The 21,156-nt window shown below is 34.1% G+C and overlaps 1 protein-coding gene across 13 annotated transcripts in view; it reads left to right on the top strand.

Moving 5' to 3' along the window:
- The window catches only part of CAMK2D (calcium/calmodulin dependent protein kinase II delta), a 313,999-nt gene that overhangs the window by 272,477 nt on the left and 20,366 nt on the right, over positions 1-21,156 (top strand). For 9 of the 13 annotated variants that reach the window (XM_073892167.1, XM_073892165.1, XM_073892172.1 and 6 more), the window contains 2 exons: positions 992-1,033; positions 3,388-3,436. In XM_073892167.1, coding sequence (XP_073748268.1) covers positions 992-1,033; positions 3,388-3,436 — 91 coding nt within the window. The remainder of the gene's footprint in view (positions 1-991; positions 1,034-3,387; positions 3,437-21,156) is intronic. The other 4 variants (XM_025874079.2, XM_025874077.2, XM_025874076.2 and 1 more) reach the window with 1 other exon arrangement.

Genomic DNA, 21,156 nt, shown 5'->3' with positions numbered 1-21,156 from the left:
CTCTAACTGTTATAGCATAAACTGTGGTGAAGAGGAGATCCTAGAGGACAGAGTGCTTATAGTTGGAGAAAATTTTCAGTGAGCTGCAGTAACTCGGTTACCAAGACATCATGCAATGAAAGTGCCAAGCATGCCAATGGACACTGAATCTTTTTTACATCAGTCATTTGAGTGTTATTTTCCACTTGGGAATATTTCTTCAATTCTCTGGTGGAAAGCAGAAAGGAATAATAATATTTTCTTCATGGAAAAGCATGACTTTACAAGCAAATCTGTATATGTAGTCCATAAAGCTGAAATTTATTTTTAGGTATGAATTAACATAGCATTTAGTAGATTATAGTGATTATATGATTAGTTCTAGAATCCTTTAAATGAACCTTTTCAGTATTCCATAGAATTGCTTATGGACTTTTGAAATACATTCTTTAGGATAGCCTTTTTTTTTTTTTTTAAGCAAGGCACAGTGTTCTAGATTTTTCAGAGTATTTATCTGTGTATAAACTATACACTACTAACTATAGTGATGACACCATAATCCATTCTCAGAGATACACCGGGAAAAAAAATCCTCACAAAGGATTCAAGATCATTTTAAAGAGTTCTAATCTCTAGGGTCCTTGGTCCGTTTTCTATAGGACGCACGTTAACAGCCTACTCACTAAAGAAAAGGAAGTTCTGCTACAGAACTTTGTGAAACAGTGAGTGCCTCTTTAGGTCTCCAGACTTCAAAGCCTTGTCTGTTTACTGATCACGAATAAGGTCTTTTGCATGCTGCTGCTGGGTACTGAGGTATCCTATCTCATGGGCTCATCAGGGAGATCTTTCATCAGTGATCTTGTCAGCTGCTACCTCTGACAGTGGTTAACATCGCTTAAGCTCTGGTCACTATTTAGTTTTGTCAGCTGGCTCACTCTGCTCTGTCCCTCACACTAGTAAGAATGTACTTACCAATGCGAACTGTTTCTTTCTCTATTTTGTTCTCACTCAGGAGCCCCAAACTACTGTAATCCACAACCCTGATGGAAACAAGGTATTCAGAAAGAATCAACATCATCTTGCTTTAACAAGATTACACATTTCATCAAATATCTAAAGCAAAATTAATTCATTATCTAAACATGGGAAAGAAAATTCTTACCCTTTTTCTACCACACTTTTTTGGGGGGGACCTAATTTATCTAGAATTGTACACATATTTCTTTCAAAACAAAAATGAATGACATCTTGAAAGAGAAATGAATGGCCAGTAAAAGTCGGGTTAAGCAAAGTCTTTATGTCAAGATGACTGTGTATCTTAAGCAATTCCATCTGGTCCTTTTTTTTTTTCTTCTCCATGTCTGTCTGTGCATTGTGCTTTCATTATATTCTGCATGAAATTTTAGAATTTCTTGCTATATCATTTCAGTGTCTTCAAAAAAATCAACTTGAGTTCATAGGTGTTTAAATTTAACGTTGCTTTTGAGTTTTATTTATTCTGTTGTCATAGTGCTTTTTCTGTTAATTCCCTGTTGTTTTTGTTGTTTGGCATGAAATTGAGGATAATCAGGGAGTTTCAATTCTTATGAAATGTTTGTTTTTGTTGAATTATATGCATTTCAGTAACAGATATTTAACCACTTAGGCTGAAAGAAGACTGGAATGTTTTCTGTCTGTTGTAGATTGTTTGTGTATCATGTTAACTAAATAATAGTACTTGTATACATGCTATAGGATGAAAGAAGACATTTTCTGAACATATTCCATGTTTCCAATTTACTAATTCTCATATTTTATTGTATCTCTAAGGGAAGGAAAAAATATTTCATCAGATTTTTCTCAAATATCAAATATAGTCATGGGTCTAATTTCTCCTTACTCTTATCAACAATGTTTACATCTTAGAAAACACATTTCCTCTGGTTTAACATTTAGTTCAATATTAAAATCAGTAAAATAAAAAATCAAGTATTCTTTAATATGAGATGTATTTTATGGTCATGACATTTAAAATATTTTAAGTTCCTAAAAGACTTGTAGTACTCAGGAGCATCGTGTAGGAGAACAATTTTTTTAATATCGTTAGCAAATGAAAGACCAAGCATAACAGCTGGAGTGGATACTTCAATAGTTCTAGCTATATCATTTGTAAGAGTTGCTGCATGATATTTCTTGCTTACAATGAATTAGTTTACTTTCACAGTGCATGGGTTTACCTTCATCTTGAGTTTAAATTTGAACACTAGGTCGCATTAAGAAACGCATGAAGACTCTCTGCTTTGGTTTTGTGTGTATGGAGAGACTCTGGATACACATTTAATTAGTCTGTCCCTTTGGCTTAAATATTACATATGATATTTATATAAATTGATTGCTTTTTTGATTTTTGAACCTCTACAAGGACACTGATTGGTATTTGCATCATTTTCCAAAATCTGTTTTTCATCACTGAGCACATAGCTCTGGATTGAAAGTTTGTTTCCAATTTCTTTCAGCTCTAGCCTTTAATCATTACAAGTAGAAAACTGTGTTTTTCTTATGAATACCACTAAATTTCTTTGCTAGAAAATATTTTGTTAGCACATTATTAGTGGAAAAATTTATCAAATCATTTTAAAAAAACTGTATCTTAATACTGGCAGTTACAGTGTCCTTTTAAGTGTGCTTATGAATCTTCAACTTCATTTGTAGTTTTACAAAGAAATAGCTTTGTCTTCCCATTATGGGAGCAGGTTTCTTATCAATAACAGCCAGTTTCTAATTAAGAAATGGATGAAAAATCTAATTGTCCTTGAAAGTAAATTATTCATATAATTCCACTGCGCTTATCACAAACATGGAAATTCTTGTTAAAAGCAATTTCAGCATAATTCAGCTTAGTACCCCTAGCTTCCTCATCAAATGATGCAATGAAATGCTTTCTGTCTCTACACAGGAATAAGACGAATAGGCTGTGAATTCAGTGCCTAATACAGTGCCTTAAACAAAGAAGGGGTTATTTACTGATTAATTGGGAAGAGAAAGTGTTCTATTTTAGGGTCAAATTCATTAGGCTAGTATATTCAATTTATGATAAATATATAGAAAAAACACACCTTATGGGGCACTGTAACCAAATACGGCCACACACAGCTCTTAAAATAAGTTGCATACTTTGGTGCTTCTACAAATAACCTAGATTTATCATGCTTCAGAGTAGGCCACCAGAGTACTCCTTTTTGAAATGTTTGCAGCATTTGGCATTTTATTTCCATTAAAATCACATAATGTATTTGTCCATCTGCATGTCAATATATGTACACAGCTTGCTGATGAATTTTGCATGACATGTATATCACTTGCCAATTTTAAGAAGAAGAAAGTGAAGTTTTCCATTGTTTGCAACTTAACACGTTTTCTTCTCAACAGGAGTCAACTGAGAGTTCAAATACAACAATTGAGGATGAAGATGTGAAAGGTATGATCAAATCAGAAATGGAAAATCCTGATTAGAGTTCCATATAAATCAGAAAAATAATTGTTTCAAATAACTAACAAGTTTGGGAAGTAGGCCTATTCTAAAAATCAAAAATAATTTTCTTTTTATATGTACACTATTATTTTGATTATATGTATTGATTTTGTCAATTTTTTCACATTCTTTTCTCTGTTTTGAAATAGAGACAAATGTAGGATATTCAAGCACATTGTGATTTTAAACTAGTAATTACAGTCTGGGGACATAATATCAAATTGTAAATGTTCAGTCAGAAGGTAATATAAAATGTGTATCTATGTCTAGAAAACAGCTTATGTTCAAGAATAGAGTATGAAAAGGACTATTTTTTAAAACCTTTAAGGGTCTCAGTGAGTTTCAACATTTGGCAGCCTTTTTATCCTAGGTTTTTGTGCCCTTTCCTAATATATTCTTGACCTCCATTCACTTGAGTTGCCTAGGTTCTTTTAGAAATATAAATGAGTCATTGCCAGCATTTCTATGAACATCTCACTGCCTCTGCACATACATACTAAACATACTTTGACTTCTTTTTGGTCTCATGGCTGTTTTAGAAGTATTTTGCTTCAGTTTCTTTCACAGTTTTGTGTTCTCAATTTTGTAATTCGGCTGTGTAACTACAATTTCTACTGGCCACTTGTCTAGAAGCCATTCCAAAAAAGAATGGTAACAATAGGATGTTTAAAAAGTATTAAAGATGTATTAAAGAAAAATAAGCATAAAACAAATTCAGAGAAATGATTTGTCAGATAATTAAACATTATTTGGAAAGATTATATACCTAATAGTATCAACATGGGCTTTCATTTTGTAGGTGGCATTAGTAAGACACAATTTTGGAGAACTGTATTCATGTTTAGAATAAAGAACCTGGAAACTCTCAGGTCAAGGAGACAGATAAGCAATTTAGGAAATAAAAATGCCTGCAGACCACAAGTTACCAGTCACCTATGCTGACTTTTCCCTCTTTGGTTGAATAGAACAGCTGACTCTATTATATTAAAGTGTGCTCTCTATTTATATTTTAGTGCACTGACCTAACTCTGCTAGAGGTAGTCAGTCATTTTTTTTCTTTTACAGTGGAAAGGTGGATAGCTGTGTCAAGGATTTTATTTAGTAGGTCTATTCATCTCGCTCTTTTCCTGAGCTAAAATTTGAATAGAATTTTTTGAATCACTGATGCCCGCCGCATTAGATAAAGAGATTTTTTTAAACCAAATAAGCAGATATGCCATTTAGCTTTCTCAGTGATTCAGAAAGCATCATCTTTGAAAGTATTTTGGATTCATTAGCTCTTTCAGCCAAGCAAAATGTTTATATTCTCTTGAGCAAGAATCAGGGGAAATAAACCTGTGCATTATCCACTGGAAAGACTGAATCTTTAAACAGCTGAATAGTATTAGAATAGCAGCACCTCACCATGTGCAGTTCATCCTAATAAACATATTCCTTGGTGATCACAAGCAAGGTTTTAATAAGTGGTCTTTCTCACCTGAATTTGACTCTTTACTAAGTTTTGGTTTAGGATGATCGCTATTAATGTATGTAAATGTCAACATAAAAACAGAATGCCTGTCAGTCCTACCTTATAGTTTATAATATTTTTTGATGAAATAAAATTATATCAGCACCTCTCAGAACATAGTTCTCTCCAAATTACAACAATGATATTGGCTTCATTTTGCCTCTGGGATTTCACAAATTGAGATAGTTATTTGTCTTTATGGTTCCGTGCTGAGACTACACACACCAAATGTTAGAGAAATTAAATATAATATTGAGATGGAAAGAAATGTCCAGTTGATTACTGACCCCAAAGTGTTTTGGTTTATTTCTTTGAATTCAATGAATAAGTTATTGAAGTTTCTGCTTAATTTTCCTTGCGTGGGTGTGGCCGCAGAGTCACAGATATAACACATCAGGCATCATTCTCTGTAAGACCCACACAGCTTTTTGGTGGCTGACCTTTTTTAATATTGAATGATGTTGGAAACCTGTCAGACTAGAAGGCACTTTAAAAAATCACCCAGGTCATCATTCTGACTCCAAGACAGGTGGTATATAAAACTGTCATAAATATTTTTAATGTATTTATTGTGTTGGTGATATGCTTATATGGGAATCTCTTCATTAATCAGGACACAATCCTTCAGAAAGACCCTAATTGATTTCTGCATTTGTATGACTATGCTCTTTTCTCTTTACCTCAGAGTTTGCTATAGCTCTGGGTAGCTTGGTAGAGAATGTTTACTGACCAGCTGTGTTAGAAGCCAAATTTACCTTTATATCTAAGCTGTAGGAACTCAAAAAGACCATCAGTTATATAACCTCTCTATATAGAGAGCCACACCCTCTCTACAAAGCCACATCCTACCTACGAAATTTACTGTCTTTCTTCCACATATACTTTCCAGCCCTTTCCCTTCTGTATACAACTTTGTTAACAGGGTGAAACACCAGACTTCTGAACATATTCTTAAAGGCATATTCCCCTAGCATGCTCCTGCATGCAGTCACATGCTCCATCCATTCCTGGTGGCTGTCCCACCTAACAACAACACCTAGACTTACATTGTTTCATGGTGGCATATGATCCCTGGAATACCATAGTACATGCTTCCATGCCAGTGCAGTGCACATTCTGTCCAATCCCCAAGGACCAACCTCGCAGTGACAGTTCTGCACCCTCTCTACTATAAAGAAACAGCGGGGGGAGGATATTAACACATCGTGGTGACCTAGACACAGGAAGAAATGAAAACCAACAGCAGAATACCTCTTGCTGGCCTTTTCAGGGGGAAAAAAGTTGGGCCAACTGCTCTTAAGGAGGAAGTATTAGGCATAGTAGATGAGTAGTCCTTCACATTCAGGGAACCTAGAGTGCCTAGAAAGCCAGAATTTGGAGAAGACCCATTTTCTTTGAACTCTCCTTGTTAGTTTTCATTCAGAATGGCCTTTGGTTTTCATAAGGCCCCAATCTATGTGTTATTCTTGAACTGTATGTAGGCTACCTCAGTTTTTTCATTCAGCAGTTATTTATTGAATGCCTACTGTTCATCTGAGCTCCACATCTTCTCTTGGTGACTAGTCTTATTCAAGAACTTTCAACAACTCAAGAGTCAAGATGTTCTTCTGTACGTTTTACATGGAAGTTTCTATGCTATAATTTAGGCTGTTTCTCTCATCTAATTCAACAAATGTCAAGAAAATTGACTTTAAAAAGTGAGACCCAACATAAATTCATTTTATTTCTAAAAGTCTTTTCATTTTTCATTTTTAAAAAAACTTCAGCATTTAGTTATAACCACAGCATTTCCCTTCCCAAGCTCACAGTCATCCTAAGGGATTGTTTTACAATTTTTCTTTTTAAAAAGCTTCTTAAGTTCACTGTTTTCTCTTTCCAAGGCAATGTGGACTTCCTAGTGTGGACCTTTTGAGCCATTTCCTAATTTTGTCCTATATTTAAAAATCAAATATTATCTCTAACTCTATGTCTGTAAACTCAGAGGGATACACCATGTAATGGAAAGACGGTAATGGCTTAAAAATAAATGGGAGTCTTAATGAGGCATAGCTACTACCACAGAAGCACTGTACAGTAAAAACAGCTATATGCACCCCAAAACAAGTTTTCCTATTAGAATTCACTGGTGTTTTCAAAATAGGATTTTTAGGTCTAAAATTATTGAAATAGTCATTCCATTTTTAATACATTTCTAGTAAAACAAATACTTGTAGATGGCAACACTAACAGTGCAGCGCTCTGTAAACATGGGTGTCCTTAAAGCCAATGATACGTAGCAATGGTCCTCTCAGCACTGTATACATTTGAAGACTGTCCTTTGGTTTGTGGCTGTAACCACAGTTTGCAGGGCCTGTCACTGTATGCCACAATGTCTCTCCACCTCATAATCGACCAACACCATTGCTCAGAATCAGCTACTTCTTCCTGATGGGTATGCATCGGTTTGGTCCATCTGCTGCTCTTTCCTAGAGTTCCAGAGTTCTGCAACACCTGTCAAAGTTGGACTCCTCTGTGCCCTTATGTTAGCTCTGTCACTCGTCCTGCTTCCAGCATCTCATTGCATACAGCTCACCATTGAGTAGCTTCTTGGATTTCTTGCTGCATCTCATCTTTCTTACAGATCTAGACCAGTGGAGCTCTGTACAAGCAGAAATGTATTGCTATGAGTATGGGGACTTCATTCTGGTTTATCCTCTTTTTCCTTTTGCTGACAAATAGATGATGATAATGAAGTTGCATAGAATGTTTGCAAAAGGCCCAGTTAAGGGCAAGGGTTGACACCCGTATCATTTGAATTGGGCCTGGTATTTGATGACATCTGGATATAAAGGTCTTGGCTTATCTACAGAATCACTTGGTTAATGAGCTTTTTGTGTATGTCTTTGTGAATCTGTACATTAGTGGACAGTGTGATGACTAAATACTCAGATTCAACTATTCTTAAATTCTATTTACAATGAAAACTGTCATTGCTGAGTAGAATTCCCTGATGCAGATGATCACATGAAACCAATCTTCTTCAGATCCCTCTGTGGTTTGTAACTCAGCATTTGTCCTACATGCCTTTCTCTCTTCAAGAGAATCTGCAAATTAAGAAACTTCTGGTTGTTTTCTTTAAAAACCTTTGATAATTATGTCATTCCATTAGGTTAAAAGTGTCTTAAAAGACCTGTAGTGCAGTGCATAATAACTTCTTTCAGATTTCTAATCCAAATTTGATTGTCTGCATGTGTATATCTGCCTGTTGATCTTTTAACTTTTAAATCAGGATCAATAACTTATAGACTGATGCAGAATTTATTCTGCTCTACCACCAATAATAAAATAACTTCATTTCTCTTTATTTTTCTTTTTTACATTCCTTTATTTTACCTCCATATTCACTCAGGTTTTTCCATTTACTCTTTGCCTCCTTAAATTTGTCAGTGATAGCCTCAGGCTTCTTTAACCATGCTGACAAAATGTGGGGGTCAAAACTGCTGCCAACTCGCACTTAAAACAAAGTCCTAAATCAAAATGAACAAAACCAACTAACAAAAACATGTAGCTGCTCATTTTTTATCATTAAGAAAACACAGGCTCAATGAATGCTAATTCAGTTGGAGATTTAATACAAGCTGTTTATTACAGTTATAAAAGAAACCACCAGAAAAACACAAGCAGGAGCAGTAAAAAGGAGTAACACTCTCGGGAGTGTGACTAGAACTTAAAAGGGAGGTAGGAAAAGATGGGTTTTTTATATCCAATGTACTGCTGTTGTATGATTTGTTCATGTGTGTGACATTTTGACTAGTATAGCAAAAGTCTAAAATTTTTAAAACAAAGAAAACACAGGCTCATCCTATATTGATAAATTTTCTCAAAGTTTCTATAAATTGCTTTAGCAAGTTTGCAAAACTCTATAAATGGAGCACCTGTTTTATTAAATACTTCATAAATTCTACATCATTTATGTTCTAAGATTCCTGCCATCAATTTCCCAGTCTTTTTTATTTTTAGATAAAAATCTTGTATTTACACAACATGCTTTTCATAATATTTATATTGAGACTACGCTACAGGTTTAGTATTTTTACTGACAAAGGCTTGTGACATAGAAAGCATATTAATGTATTGCATTTTAGCCAGGTTTAGCTCTCTCATAAGAAAAAAATGTAATTTGTTCTAACATACTTTCCCAATACTTATATTTAAAATGACCACCAAGGACCTATATTAAGTTAGCATTTGGCTTTCAGAACTGCAGTGTAAAAATATTTGCTAATTGCTGTGCTTTTTTTTATATTATTCTTTGAAGACAGATGAACTCCTGTTTAAATTTTATTTTTACTTTCACCTTATTTTGGGGTTTTTTGGTATACTTTTAAATTTTATTTTATTTTATTTTCATTCCAGTATAGTTAACATACAGTGTTTTGTTAGTTTCAGGTATACAGTATAGTGATTCAACAATTCCATACATCACCCAGTACTCATCACAACAAGTGCTCTCCTTAATCCCCATCCCCTACGTCACTTCTCCCCCACCCACCCACCTCCCCTCTGGTAACCATCAGTGTGTTCTCTATAGTTAAGAGTCTGTTTCTTGGTTTGTCTCCCCCGACCCTTTTTTTCCTTTGCTCATTTGTTTTGTTTCTTAAATCTTAACATATGAGTGAAATCATGTGGTATTTGTCTTTCTCTGACTGACTTATTTCACTTAACATTATATTCTCTAGCTCCATCCATGTCTTTGTAAATGGCAAGATTTCATTCTTTTTATGGCTGAATAATATTCCTTTGTGTGTCTGTGTATGTATGTGTATATACATTTACTACATCTTCTCTATCCATTCATCTATTGATGGACACTTGGACTACTTCCATAATTTGGCTATTGTAAATAATGCTGCAGTAAACATAGGGGTGCATGTATCCCTTTGAATTAGTGTTTTTGTATTCTTTGAATAAATACCCAGTAGTATGGTTACTGGACCTTGGGGTAATTCTATTTTTAACTTTTTGAGGAACCTCCATACTGTTTTCCACGGGGTCTTCACCAGTTTACATTCCCACCAACAGTGCATGAGGGTTCCTTTCTCTCCACTTCCTTGCCAATACTTGTTTCTTGTGTTTTTGATTTTAGCCATTCTGATAGGTGGGAAGTGATATCTCATTGCTGTTTTGATTTCCATTTCCCTGATGTTGAACATCTCATGTGTCTGTTGATCAGCTGTCTGTCTTCTTGGGGAAAATGTTCATGTCTTCTGCCCATTTTTAATTGGATTATTTGCTTTTGGGGTGTTGAGTTGTATAAGTTCTTTATATATTTTGGATACTAACCCTTTACCAGATATGTCATTTGCAGATATCTTCTCCCATTCTGGGCTTGTCATTTAGTTTTGTTGATTGTTTCCTTCACTGTGCAGAAGTGTTTTGTTTTGATGTAATTCTAATTGTTTATTGTTGCTTTTATTTCCCTTGCCTCAGGAGACATATCTAGAAAAATGTTGCTACAGCTGATGTCGGAAAATTACTACCTGTTCTCTCTCATAGGATTTTTATGGTTTTAGGTCTCACATTTAGGTCTTTAATCCATTTTGAGTTTATTTTTGTGTTTGGTGTAAGAAAGTGATTGAGTTTCATTCTTTTGCATGTTGCTGACCAGTTTTCCCAACACTGTTTGTTGAAGAGACTATTTTTTTCTCACTGGATATTCTTTCCTGCTTTGTAAAAGATTAATTGACCATGTAATTGTAAATTCATTTCCAGGTTTGCTATTCTATTCCATTGATCTGTATGTGTATTTTTGTGCTAGTACCAAACTGTTTTGATTACTACAGCTTTGTAATATAACTTGAAGTCTGTAATTGGGATGCCTCTAACTTTGTTTTTCTTTTTCAAAATTGCTTTGGCTACTTGGGGTATTTTGTAGTTCCATGTAAATTTTAGGATTTTTTGTTATAGTTTAGTGAAAAATGCTGTTGGTATTTGATAGGGATTGCATTAAAACTGTAGATTGCTTTGGGTAGTATAAACATTTTAACAATATTTGTTCTTCCAATCCCTGAGCATGGAATGTCTGTTGTATTTCTTTGTGTTATCTTCACTTTCTTTCATCAGTGTTTTATAATTTTCAGAATATAGGTTTTTCACCTCTTTGGTTAGGTTTATTCTTTGATATCTTATTTTTGGTGCAATTACAAATGGGATTGTTTTCTTAATTTTTCTTTCTGCTGCTTCATTATTAGTGTATAGAAATGCAACAGATTTCTGTAGGTTGATTTGTATCCTGCAACTTTACTGAATTCGTTTATCAGGTCTAGTAGTTTTTTGGTAGAATCTTTAAGGTTTTCTGTATGAAATATCATGTCATCTACAAATAGTGAAAGTTTTACTTCTTTCTTACCAAAGAAAAGGATGCCTTTTCTTTCTTTTTGTGGTCTAATTACTGTTAAGCTAGGACTTCCAGTACAATGTTGAATAAAAGTGGTAAGAGTAGACATCCTTGTCTTGTTCCTGACCTTAGGGGAAAAGCTGTTTTTCCCCATTGAATATGATGTTCACTGTAGGTTTTTCATATATGGTCTTTCTTATGTTGAGGTATCTTCCCTCTAACCCTACTTTGTTGAGGGTTTTTATCATGAATGGATGTTGTACTTTGTCAAATGCTTTATCTGCATCTGTTGAAATGATCGTATGGTTTTTATCCTTTCTCTTATTGATGTGGCATATCACATTGATTGATTTGCAAATATTGAACCACCCTTGCATCCCAAGAATAAATCTCACTTGATTGTGGTGAATTATTTTAATGTATTGTTGAATTCAGTTTGCTAGTATTTTGTTGAGGAATTTTGTACCTATGTTCATCACAGATACTGGCCTACAGTTCGTTTTTTCTTTCTTTTTTCTTTCTTTCTTTCTTTCTTTCTTTCTTTCTTTCTTTCTTTCTTTCTTTCTTTCTTTCTTTCTTTCTTTCTTTCCTTCTTTCTTTCCTTCTTTCTTTCTTTCTTTCTTATTTACTTATTTTGTGATATCTTTATCTAGTTTTGTATAAGGGTGATACAGGCCACATAGAATGAATTTGGGAATTTTCCTTCTTCTATTTTTTGGAATAGTTTGAGTAAAATAGGTATTAACTCTTCTTTAAATGTTTGGTAGAATTCACCGATGAAGCCATCTGGTCCTGGACTTTTGTTTGTTGGGAGTTCTTTGCTGATTCAATCTCCTTGCTGATAATTGGTCTTTTCAGATTTTCTATTTCTTCCTGCTGTAGTTTTGAGAGGTTAAATTTTTCTAGGCATGTATCCATTTCTTCTTGATCGTCTAATTTGTTGGCATGTAGATTTTCATAATATGCTCTTACAGTTGTTTGTATTGCTATGTTGTTGATTGTTATTTCTCCTCTTTCATTAGTGATTTTGCTTATTTTGAGCTCTCTCTCTCTCTCTCTTTTGATGAGTCTGGCTATTTGTTCATCTTCTCAAAGGACCAAGTCTTGCTTTCATTGATCTGTTTCACTGTTTTGTTTTGTTTTTTTAGTTTCTATATCTTTTATTTCTGCTCTAATCTTTATTATTTCCTTTCTTCTGCTGGTTGCAGGTTTTGTTTGTTCTTTTTCTAGCTTCCTTAGGAGTAATGTTGGGGTGTTTATTTGAGATTTTTTCTTGCTTCTTGAGGCAGTCCTGTATTGCTATAAACGTCCCTCTTAGAACCACTTCTGGTTTTGGACCATTTTGTTTTCATTTTCATTTCTTTCCATGTACTTTTTGATTTCTTCTTTAATAAATTTCCAAATCATAATTAAACTACCAGTTTTACAACTTTGAATTCATTTTAATAATTCAGAGTTTAAAAATCTACCATATACTATTCTTAGATATTTATGTGGAAGTTAAAATATGAGGTAAAGAGACTCACAATTTATACAATCAAAAATTTTGTAGTCAGCAAGATCTAATTTAGATTATAATATAGTTGTATATATATTGCGTGTAAAACTTTTTTTCCATGTATCTGTATTTCCCATTGCCTAATAAAAATAGTCCAATTTAATAAGCAACTGAATTTAAAGTTATGTGCAAGTCTTAAAAGTATTTTATTACTTTCTCTGTCTACCTTTTCAGATTGTAACTTCATTACCTTTTTTAATGACATAAAAAAAAATTAGCAAGGATCTGATTGGAATCCAGAGTTTACACTCTTGTTTGTAGTTCTTTTATCTAACTTTCTTAGAGCAGGTTGTATAACTTTGTGGCTCAGCCTTCCCGGTTACAGAATTTAGATATTGAAATCAATAATACAGAGTTGTAAGGTTTTTATCTACCCTACTTTAATGCAGTACTACTAAGATTGTTATGAGGTCTCTTATTTTTAAAGTGTGCACAATTATACATTATAAAGTAATATATAATATAGATAGTAATAATATAAATTATCCAAAACAATTATTAAAAGACATTTAATTCAAAGTTGAATACAGGAATAAATTGCTGCAGTTTTATGGAATATTATTGCAATGGAAAAAAATAGTGTCCGTCAACCTATATATTCAAAATGTTATCATGTCACTAATGGACTGTAAAATTAGTACTTTAAACACATCCCAGTAAGAATTATTATGGGGATGTATTTCATATTTTTAAAGTATTTACTATATAAAATTACCTTAAATATATAAAATTATTTTAGTACATTTCTATGCAGAAATTAAATTATCATTATTCTTATTAGCTATGAATTATATAATTCTGAAATTATTTATTAGAATAAAATACTTTAATAAAATACTATCTCCTTTGCTGAATTTATATTATTTTCTACCAATAACTATCTAGAAATTATGTGAAATTATATGTCTGTATTATGTAGTGATTCTTCTTATACATCAGTGAATCAGTGAAATGGCCTTTCTGTTGTTGTTGTTGTTGTTGGTATGGACTTCTGCTCAGATCCCTTTGATTTGCTCAGGAGGCGTTAGTTGTAAAGTAGTCAAATAAATCTCAGTCCTGGGCATTTTTACTCTTTTACCTGGTTACAGTTCATTCAGTTTCAAACCATGTTAGGTGGAAAACTAAGATATTACAAGAAGAAACAGAGAAGGCATTACTGAATGAAGGAGCTTCATGGAAGAGATTATGTTGAAGTAAACGGATTTTTTTTTTGCATCTGGAATAGTGGTATTTTCATTATTCAATTCAAATAGTCAATGAATATTCTGTGGGCACCTCTAATGTAAGTTAACTAAGTAAGCAATAGCCACATTTCTTGCCCCATGAACAAGGCTAGAAAAGACAGAGATGATTCTGCATGATAATAAACCTTCTTTGTTTCTGGCTGGTATTCAGATAATTCTAAAACAAGGAATAATAAGTTCATTAAAAAATAAACGTAAGGACACAGCTAGAGTCATGTGAGCAATACAGAAAATTTCAGATGCATATAATACATGTAATTCCTTTTTTTATTTTAAAGATTTATTTATTTGAGAGAGAGTGCATGTATGTGCAGGTGCCACGTGTACCTGTGAGTTGGAGGAGGGGCAGAGGGAGAGAATCTTCAAGCAGACTCCCTGCTGAGTACAGAGCCCAAGACAGGGCTCGATCTTACGACCCATGAGATCGTGACCTGAGGCAAAACCAAGAGTCAGGGGCTTGACCAACTGAGTCCCCCAGGTGCCCCTAACATATGTAATTTCTAACAAAGAGACCTCTACTTAAAATATTTGATCCAATTTTGATTTTTAGAAAGAATTATTGAACACCCATTGTGCTGGATATGGTAGACTAGGCTGAGGCTAATAAGGCTTACCTTTTTCCTCAAGGAGTTATGAGTCTTATAGTATCCTCTTTAATGAAATTATACCTCCTGGTACATTTCCCCAGTGAATGGCTATTTTTGCATTACAATTTTGTTCTATGTTAAAGAAAATTTCTTCAAGGATACCTGAATAAAATGTTTGTACTTAAAACTTAGTGAATTAGTCTGTTTTCTTTCTTTCTTTCTCTTTTCATTTTCTTTCTTTCTTTCTTTTTCTTTCTTTCTTTCTTTCTTTCTTTCTTTCTTTCTTTCTTTCTTTCTTTCCTCTTCTTTTCTTTCCTTCCTTCCTTTTTTTTCTTTCTTTCCTTTTTTTGATATGTAATGTAACATTGTTCTCTTGGCCAATGTTGTTTAGCAGAATTTGACAGTCTATTATATGAAAATAAGCATCGTGGTTAGTACAAAAGGACTGATTTAGTTATTGGGATTGCTGTGATTTGTTTTACTGTGGTAAAATAAATGTCCCTGCTAAAGCCATATTGTACTACTAATTATATGTATGTGGGTACTTTGGTACCCAAAGGAAACAATTTGTAATATGCAAATACCTTTGGGTGGTTGGTTTGATCTCTTTAATTTAGAACGGAAAATTTAAAACCTATACTTAGGTTTGAATATTCCCAAACTATTCAATTGTGTGTTTTCTTTAAAAAGAAACATAAAAATTATTTGGAAAACTATTTCATGTTATAGATTAAATTATGCTTTTAAAATGTCAGTGCTTACTGACACCTCCAAGAAACATTCCTCTTTTATTTCTCCTCACCTACATCATACTTTCAGTACAAGTCTGCAGGTTTTGATCTAATTGCATTATTCCTATATATCATGTCTCCAACCTTTTTTCATGTATCTGTGTTCAAATGCATCTATGAAAACTGGATTTGACATGCCTATGGTATATTCTAGTTCCTTTAATACTCCTGGGTCATCATCTTAGAGCTTTCTTTGTCTCCTCAGTTTTGCTTACACCCTACATCCAGTCTGTCAATCTATCAGCAAATCCTGCTGGCTCTCCTTTCGAAATACACACATTTTCCCCCCATATGACAACTGTTCACTAACCTCCACTTCTACCACCCTGGTCCAAGATAATGTCATCTTTTGCCCATATCATTGACATGACTTCCTTAGCCACTTTCCTTGCTTTAGCATTACCTGATTATAGTCTGTTCACAACATAGTAGTCAGAGTAACACTTCTAAACTATATCAGATTGTGTCATGTTTCCACTCTGTATTTTCCAGTGACTGCCAAAGCCATTTTATTATTTTTTATGTTTTACTTTTCTTCCAATATAGTTAACATACATGTTATATATATAATATAACATGTCATATTAGTTTTAGGTGTACAGTATAGTGTGCCAAAGCCATTTCAGAATTAAAAGTCCCTCCATGACAAGAACTTCCACCAGTCATGCCGCCCGTTACCCTCTGGCCTCATCTCGTATTATATACCTCAAGAACACTATTCCTGAAACCATATCAAGCAGATTCCTGCCTTAGGGCCTTTGCACTTGCTGTTCCCTGCCTGTTATGTCCTGATACACATTCCGTGTTGCTTGCTGCCTCTTCTCTTTTTATGTCTCTGATTAAATGTTACCCTCACAGACCTTGATGATCCTGCTTTAAATTGTGCCTTCAAATCCAGCAGTTCCATTCTCCTTCTCTGCTTTACTTTTCACATAGTGCTTCACATTAGGTGAAATACTTATTTTACTTATTTGTTTAATTTCTCTCTCTTCCTCTACTAGAATGTAAACTTCTTCAAGGTAGAGATTTTTATTTTGTCCACTGCTGTATCTGCAGTATCTAGACCTGTGTGGTAATAATAGGCATAACAAATAATTGATGGAGGAAGGAAATATGGTGGGATAACCATGCTATTTCCTACCAGCCAATAAAATGATGAAAATTCTCTAAAAGTTATGATCTCATCACAACTTTTTATCTCTGTGGGTTTTTATGCACGTCTTCTGCCCCTCCCCCCACACTTTAGAAGCTATAAATATAAAATTGCAAATTTAAAAAGTAACCAACATAGGATCCTCTTCCCTGTTTGGATGCAGCATGTACTTTGATGTCAAACATACTAGGTTTGAATCCCAGCCCAGCCCTTGATGGTCTATGTAATCCAATTGCTCATGTAAATCTCTCTGAGGATAATAGTATCTCACTTCTTAACCATTTTTTTTTTACCTTCAAAAGTGACAGTGTTATGGTTTAACACAATAATAATAACAATAATAAAACATGGTCATGTTGACAAGAGATGAAATTTGTTAAATGTCTGGCCCATGATTAGTCAAATTATATTATTTCTGGGCATTCTTTCCTAATATTAGATGATATAAGGTGAAAAATAAAGCAGAGAAGGAGAATGGAACTGCTGGATTTGAAGGCACAATTTAAAGTAGGGTCATCAAGGTCTGAGAAGGTAACATTTAATTAGAGACATAAAAAGAGAAGAGGCAGCAAGCAACATGGAATGTGTATCAGGACATAAATTTAAAGGGACCTGTGGGGTTTTTTTAAATTTTAACATCAATGTTTCTACTTTCTAAGCCATTTATTACAGATAAGTGGGTAAACATCTCTAAATGTTAAGATCCACATAGAGAATCCAGCCAACTTACATACATAAACAAAAGCTGCCCAAGTACAGAAAAATTCATTTTTTTGCCTTAAAATAGAAGTTCATATTTTATTTTTTTAATTTATTTTATTAAAGTAACAGTATTCTTTTAACGTGTGATGAATTTTATTTTTTTTTTTTTTAAGATTTTTATTTATTTGTCAGAGAGTGAGAGCACAAGCAAGGGGGAGCAGCAGGCAGAAGGAAAAACAGGCTCCCTGCTGTGGGACCCGATCCCAGGACCCTGGGATCATGACCCCAGCCAAAGGAAGACGCTTAACTGACCGAGCCACCCAGGCATCCCTTGTCATGAGTTTTAAAGTTGGATTATTTTAATTCACTGCTTTTTTCCTTCCCTGGTACCATATGCTAGACCCTCAATAAATTAATAAATTATTTATGAGGTTTTTACATTAAAATTTTGAGTTCAGAAACATACTTTGTTTCTAATTTAACATAAGTATTTTAAGTAATGATTCGGTCTTCCCTCATCTAAACTGATCTTTTACCCTTGAATGTTTTCAAGTGTTTTGAAAAATTAGCTCATTTTTGGCTGTTTTGATTATTCTTGTTGAGAGTAAAAATATGCAGACTGATTGTTTTCCACAAAAGTAAAACACATATTTAAGAAGAAGCATAGAGGGGTGCCTGGGTGGCTCAGTTGTTAAGCGTCTGCCTTCGGCTCCGGTCATGATCCCAGGGTCCTGGGATCGAGCCCCACATCGGGCTCCCTGCTTGGCCGGAGGCCTTCCTCGCCCTCTCCCACTCCCCCTGCTTGTGTTCCCTCTCTCGCTGTCTCTCTCTCTGTCAAATAAATAAATAAAATCTTTTAAAAAAATAAAAAGAAGCATATATATGCAAAATTATTTACACACTTCTCAAGCAAAATGTCTCAAGACCATAACATAAAATATCCCTCTTGGAGATTATAATTATCCAATTCAGTGTTTCCTCAAAGGGCCACTAACTGTCTTGATAGAAGTTAACGAATCAAGTGAGATCTATTTGTTTGTTAAATAATTTATTACAGGATCATTGATTTCTTTAACATCACTACATGTAGTTATTTAGAATGTGTCTGTCTAGCAAAATACAGATGACAAATGTTAAGGAGAGAATTTTGGATTTTAGGAAGTTTGAGTAATAGACAGAAAACCCATTACTATTAGGTTTTTTTCAGATTTAAAATGTGAGGGAAAAAATGCTGCTCCAAAATGTCATTTGTTTATAATTTGAACTAGGGAATATTTTCAGTCAGGGAAATAATTTGTGGTGGTGGTGTCTGTTTTGAGTACAGAGTATTTTTATTCTGTACCTAGCCTACTTTACTCAGACTTATAGTATTCTAATCAAATACTGTATCACATTATACAAAATTAAGGTGAACAAAAACATAAAGATATTCTTGAATAGTAGAGAAGTACCTCTGAAAAGGTCAGTGGTCTTTAATGACAGAAAAGGTAGCTTATTTAAAAGAGACTACCATGATTTTTTAGAGGTATTTTTACCAGGGTAGAAACAGTGTGAGCATATGGGATTGTGTATTTTAAATCTCTTCAAGAAATAGAAGCTGATGGGGCGCCTGGGTGGCTCAGTTGTTAAGCGTCTGCCTTCGGCTCAGGTCGTGATCCCAGGGTCCTGGGATCGAGCCCCACATCAGGCTCCCTGCTCCGCGGGGAAGCCTGCTTCTCCCTCTCCTACTCCCCCTGCTTGTGTTCCCTCTCTCACTATCTCTCTCTCTGTCAAATAAATAAAATCTTTAAAAAAAGAAAAAAGAAATAGAAGCTGAGAGACTGTGGACTCTGAGAAACAAACGGAGGGTTCTAGAGGGGAGGGGGGTGGGGGGATGGGTTAGCCTCCCATTAAAGAGGGCACGTTCTGCATGGAGCACTGGGTGTTATATGCAAACAATGAATCATGGAACACTACATCAAAAACTAATGAGGTATGGTGATTAACATAACTATTATAATAAAATTAAATTAAACAAAAAGAAATAGAAGCTCTTCATTCATAACCTATACAAGTAAAAAGAAGAGGAGAGTAAGATGGGATTTAATAATACCATTTAAATAAAGAGCTAATAAAAAAATGAAATGTGGTGTTTACTTGTTATGGAGGATAAAACAAGCAGAAAACTATTTGGGATAAATAAATGTCTGAATCTCTGTACCAGAGTTGGTATCCTTAGAGTCTATACTAGAATTTTCTAACATGAGCAGTGTTGTGAGTTATTGAAGAATTTCCTTATCAGTGTTAAGTTATACCTCACTTCTCATCCCGTTGTGTTGTGTAATCTGCCCATAGAAGTGCAAGAGATGATTTTTAAAGCTGTTTCCAATGGTCTGCCCTGCTGAACTCCCAAGTCAGTATCTCCTTTTTAGCTCAAAATTAATCTCTATGGAAGATTCTTATTATTGTCTAAATCTCAGTTAACATAATATAGACATGAATTTTGTAAATGTGGACTGTTAATTACTCATCAAATAACCTGAATGATGTCTTTGATGAATGTTCATCATTTGAATTCAGTGGATAAAGGCAAAACAATATTCCCTACTCAAAAATACTGCATCCACTCCGTTACATTTTTATAATAATTTGTTAATTTATGATAATTTATATTTATAATACTTCCTCGAATAAATGGGAATGACAGTAATAGGTTCTGAAGTATATGGCTCATAAATTTAATTATTACTGTGGTCACATTGGTTAAACCAAGAATAACATACTGGGTTTGTAAAATTTGGCCAAGACAGTCCAACAAGTACTTTTACATTAATTTCCTAAACTGAATTTAGCACAGAATATCCTAGAGCTGAACTAGTTATATAGTGCCAGTGTGAGGTATCACTTGAATAAAAAACATTTGCTATGAGAACACACTTAAGAACTTCTGGTCTGATAGGATATTTTCACCTTTCCAAATTAAGCTTTGATAAATGTAGTAACTAACCACAGAAATGACTCTTGGTCCTAGGAGTCTTACCAGTGCGGTCTGTCAGATGCATGGGGACAGCAGAAGAGTTATAGGAATTTACATCATTTTGTGAGAGGGAGTGTGTGTGTGTTGATGGTGGGAGGTATATATAAGTAATTTTCCTCTAAATCTAAGTAACTTTTCCAAGTAGTGACAAACCATTGTAAATTTATATCCAGACTGACTGCAGCTATGCCTTTGCAATCCAGTGGTCTGGCATCTCAAAAGGCAACAGTGGTCATCAAAGTTAAGCATATAGATACAAATATATTACACTGAACTCTGGACTTTGGACCTACAGTGTCATAAACAACTATATTATATAACTGATATCAAGAGAGTCTGTCATTATTCCCTAATTTTCCAAATTAAGAAAAAATTCCTTATTTATGTTATTTGTCCTATAAACTTGTTTCACTAGTTCCCTAATTTACTATTGATTATAGATGCTCTAGTACTCTTGAATAATGTATGAGTGCAACTGGATTCTGTGATATGTTTTGTGAATTGGCCTCTCTCTTCCCACTTCATTGGACCTCATCTGCCCTTTCAGTTCTCATTTATTGATTCTGGAAGCTATGGATTGGATAATGATAGACTTTGTAATGAAAGCACAAGCTACTATTTTTGCAGCTGTTGAAAATGAGAGTTAGCTAGAAAGTATAGAATTACAATGACAGGAGATGCTGCTGCATATTTTTGGGTGGTAGTAAGATCTGCTGTGTTATCTTAGCA

The sequence above is a fragment of the Callorhinus ursinus genome, unplaced genomic scaffold, assembly GCF_003265705.2.
Source record: "Callorhinus ursinus isolate GAN/ISIS: 27379988/994484 unplaced genomic scaffold, GSC_fseal_2.0 scaffold4, whole genome shotgun sequence".
NCBI lineage: Eukaryota > Metazoa > Chordata > Mammalia > Carnivora > Otariidae > Callorhinus > Callorhinus ursinus.
This window is presented reverse-complemented; position numbering and strand designations above follow the sequence as displayed.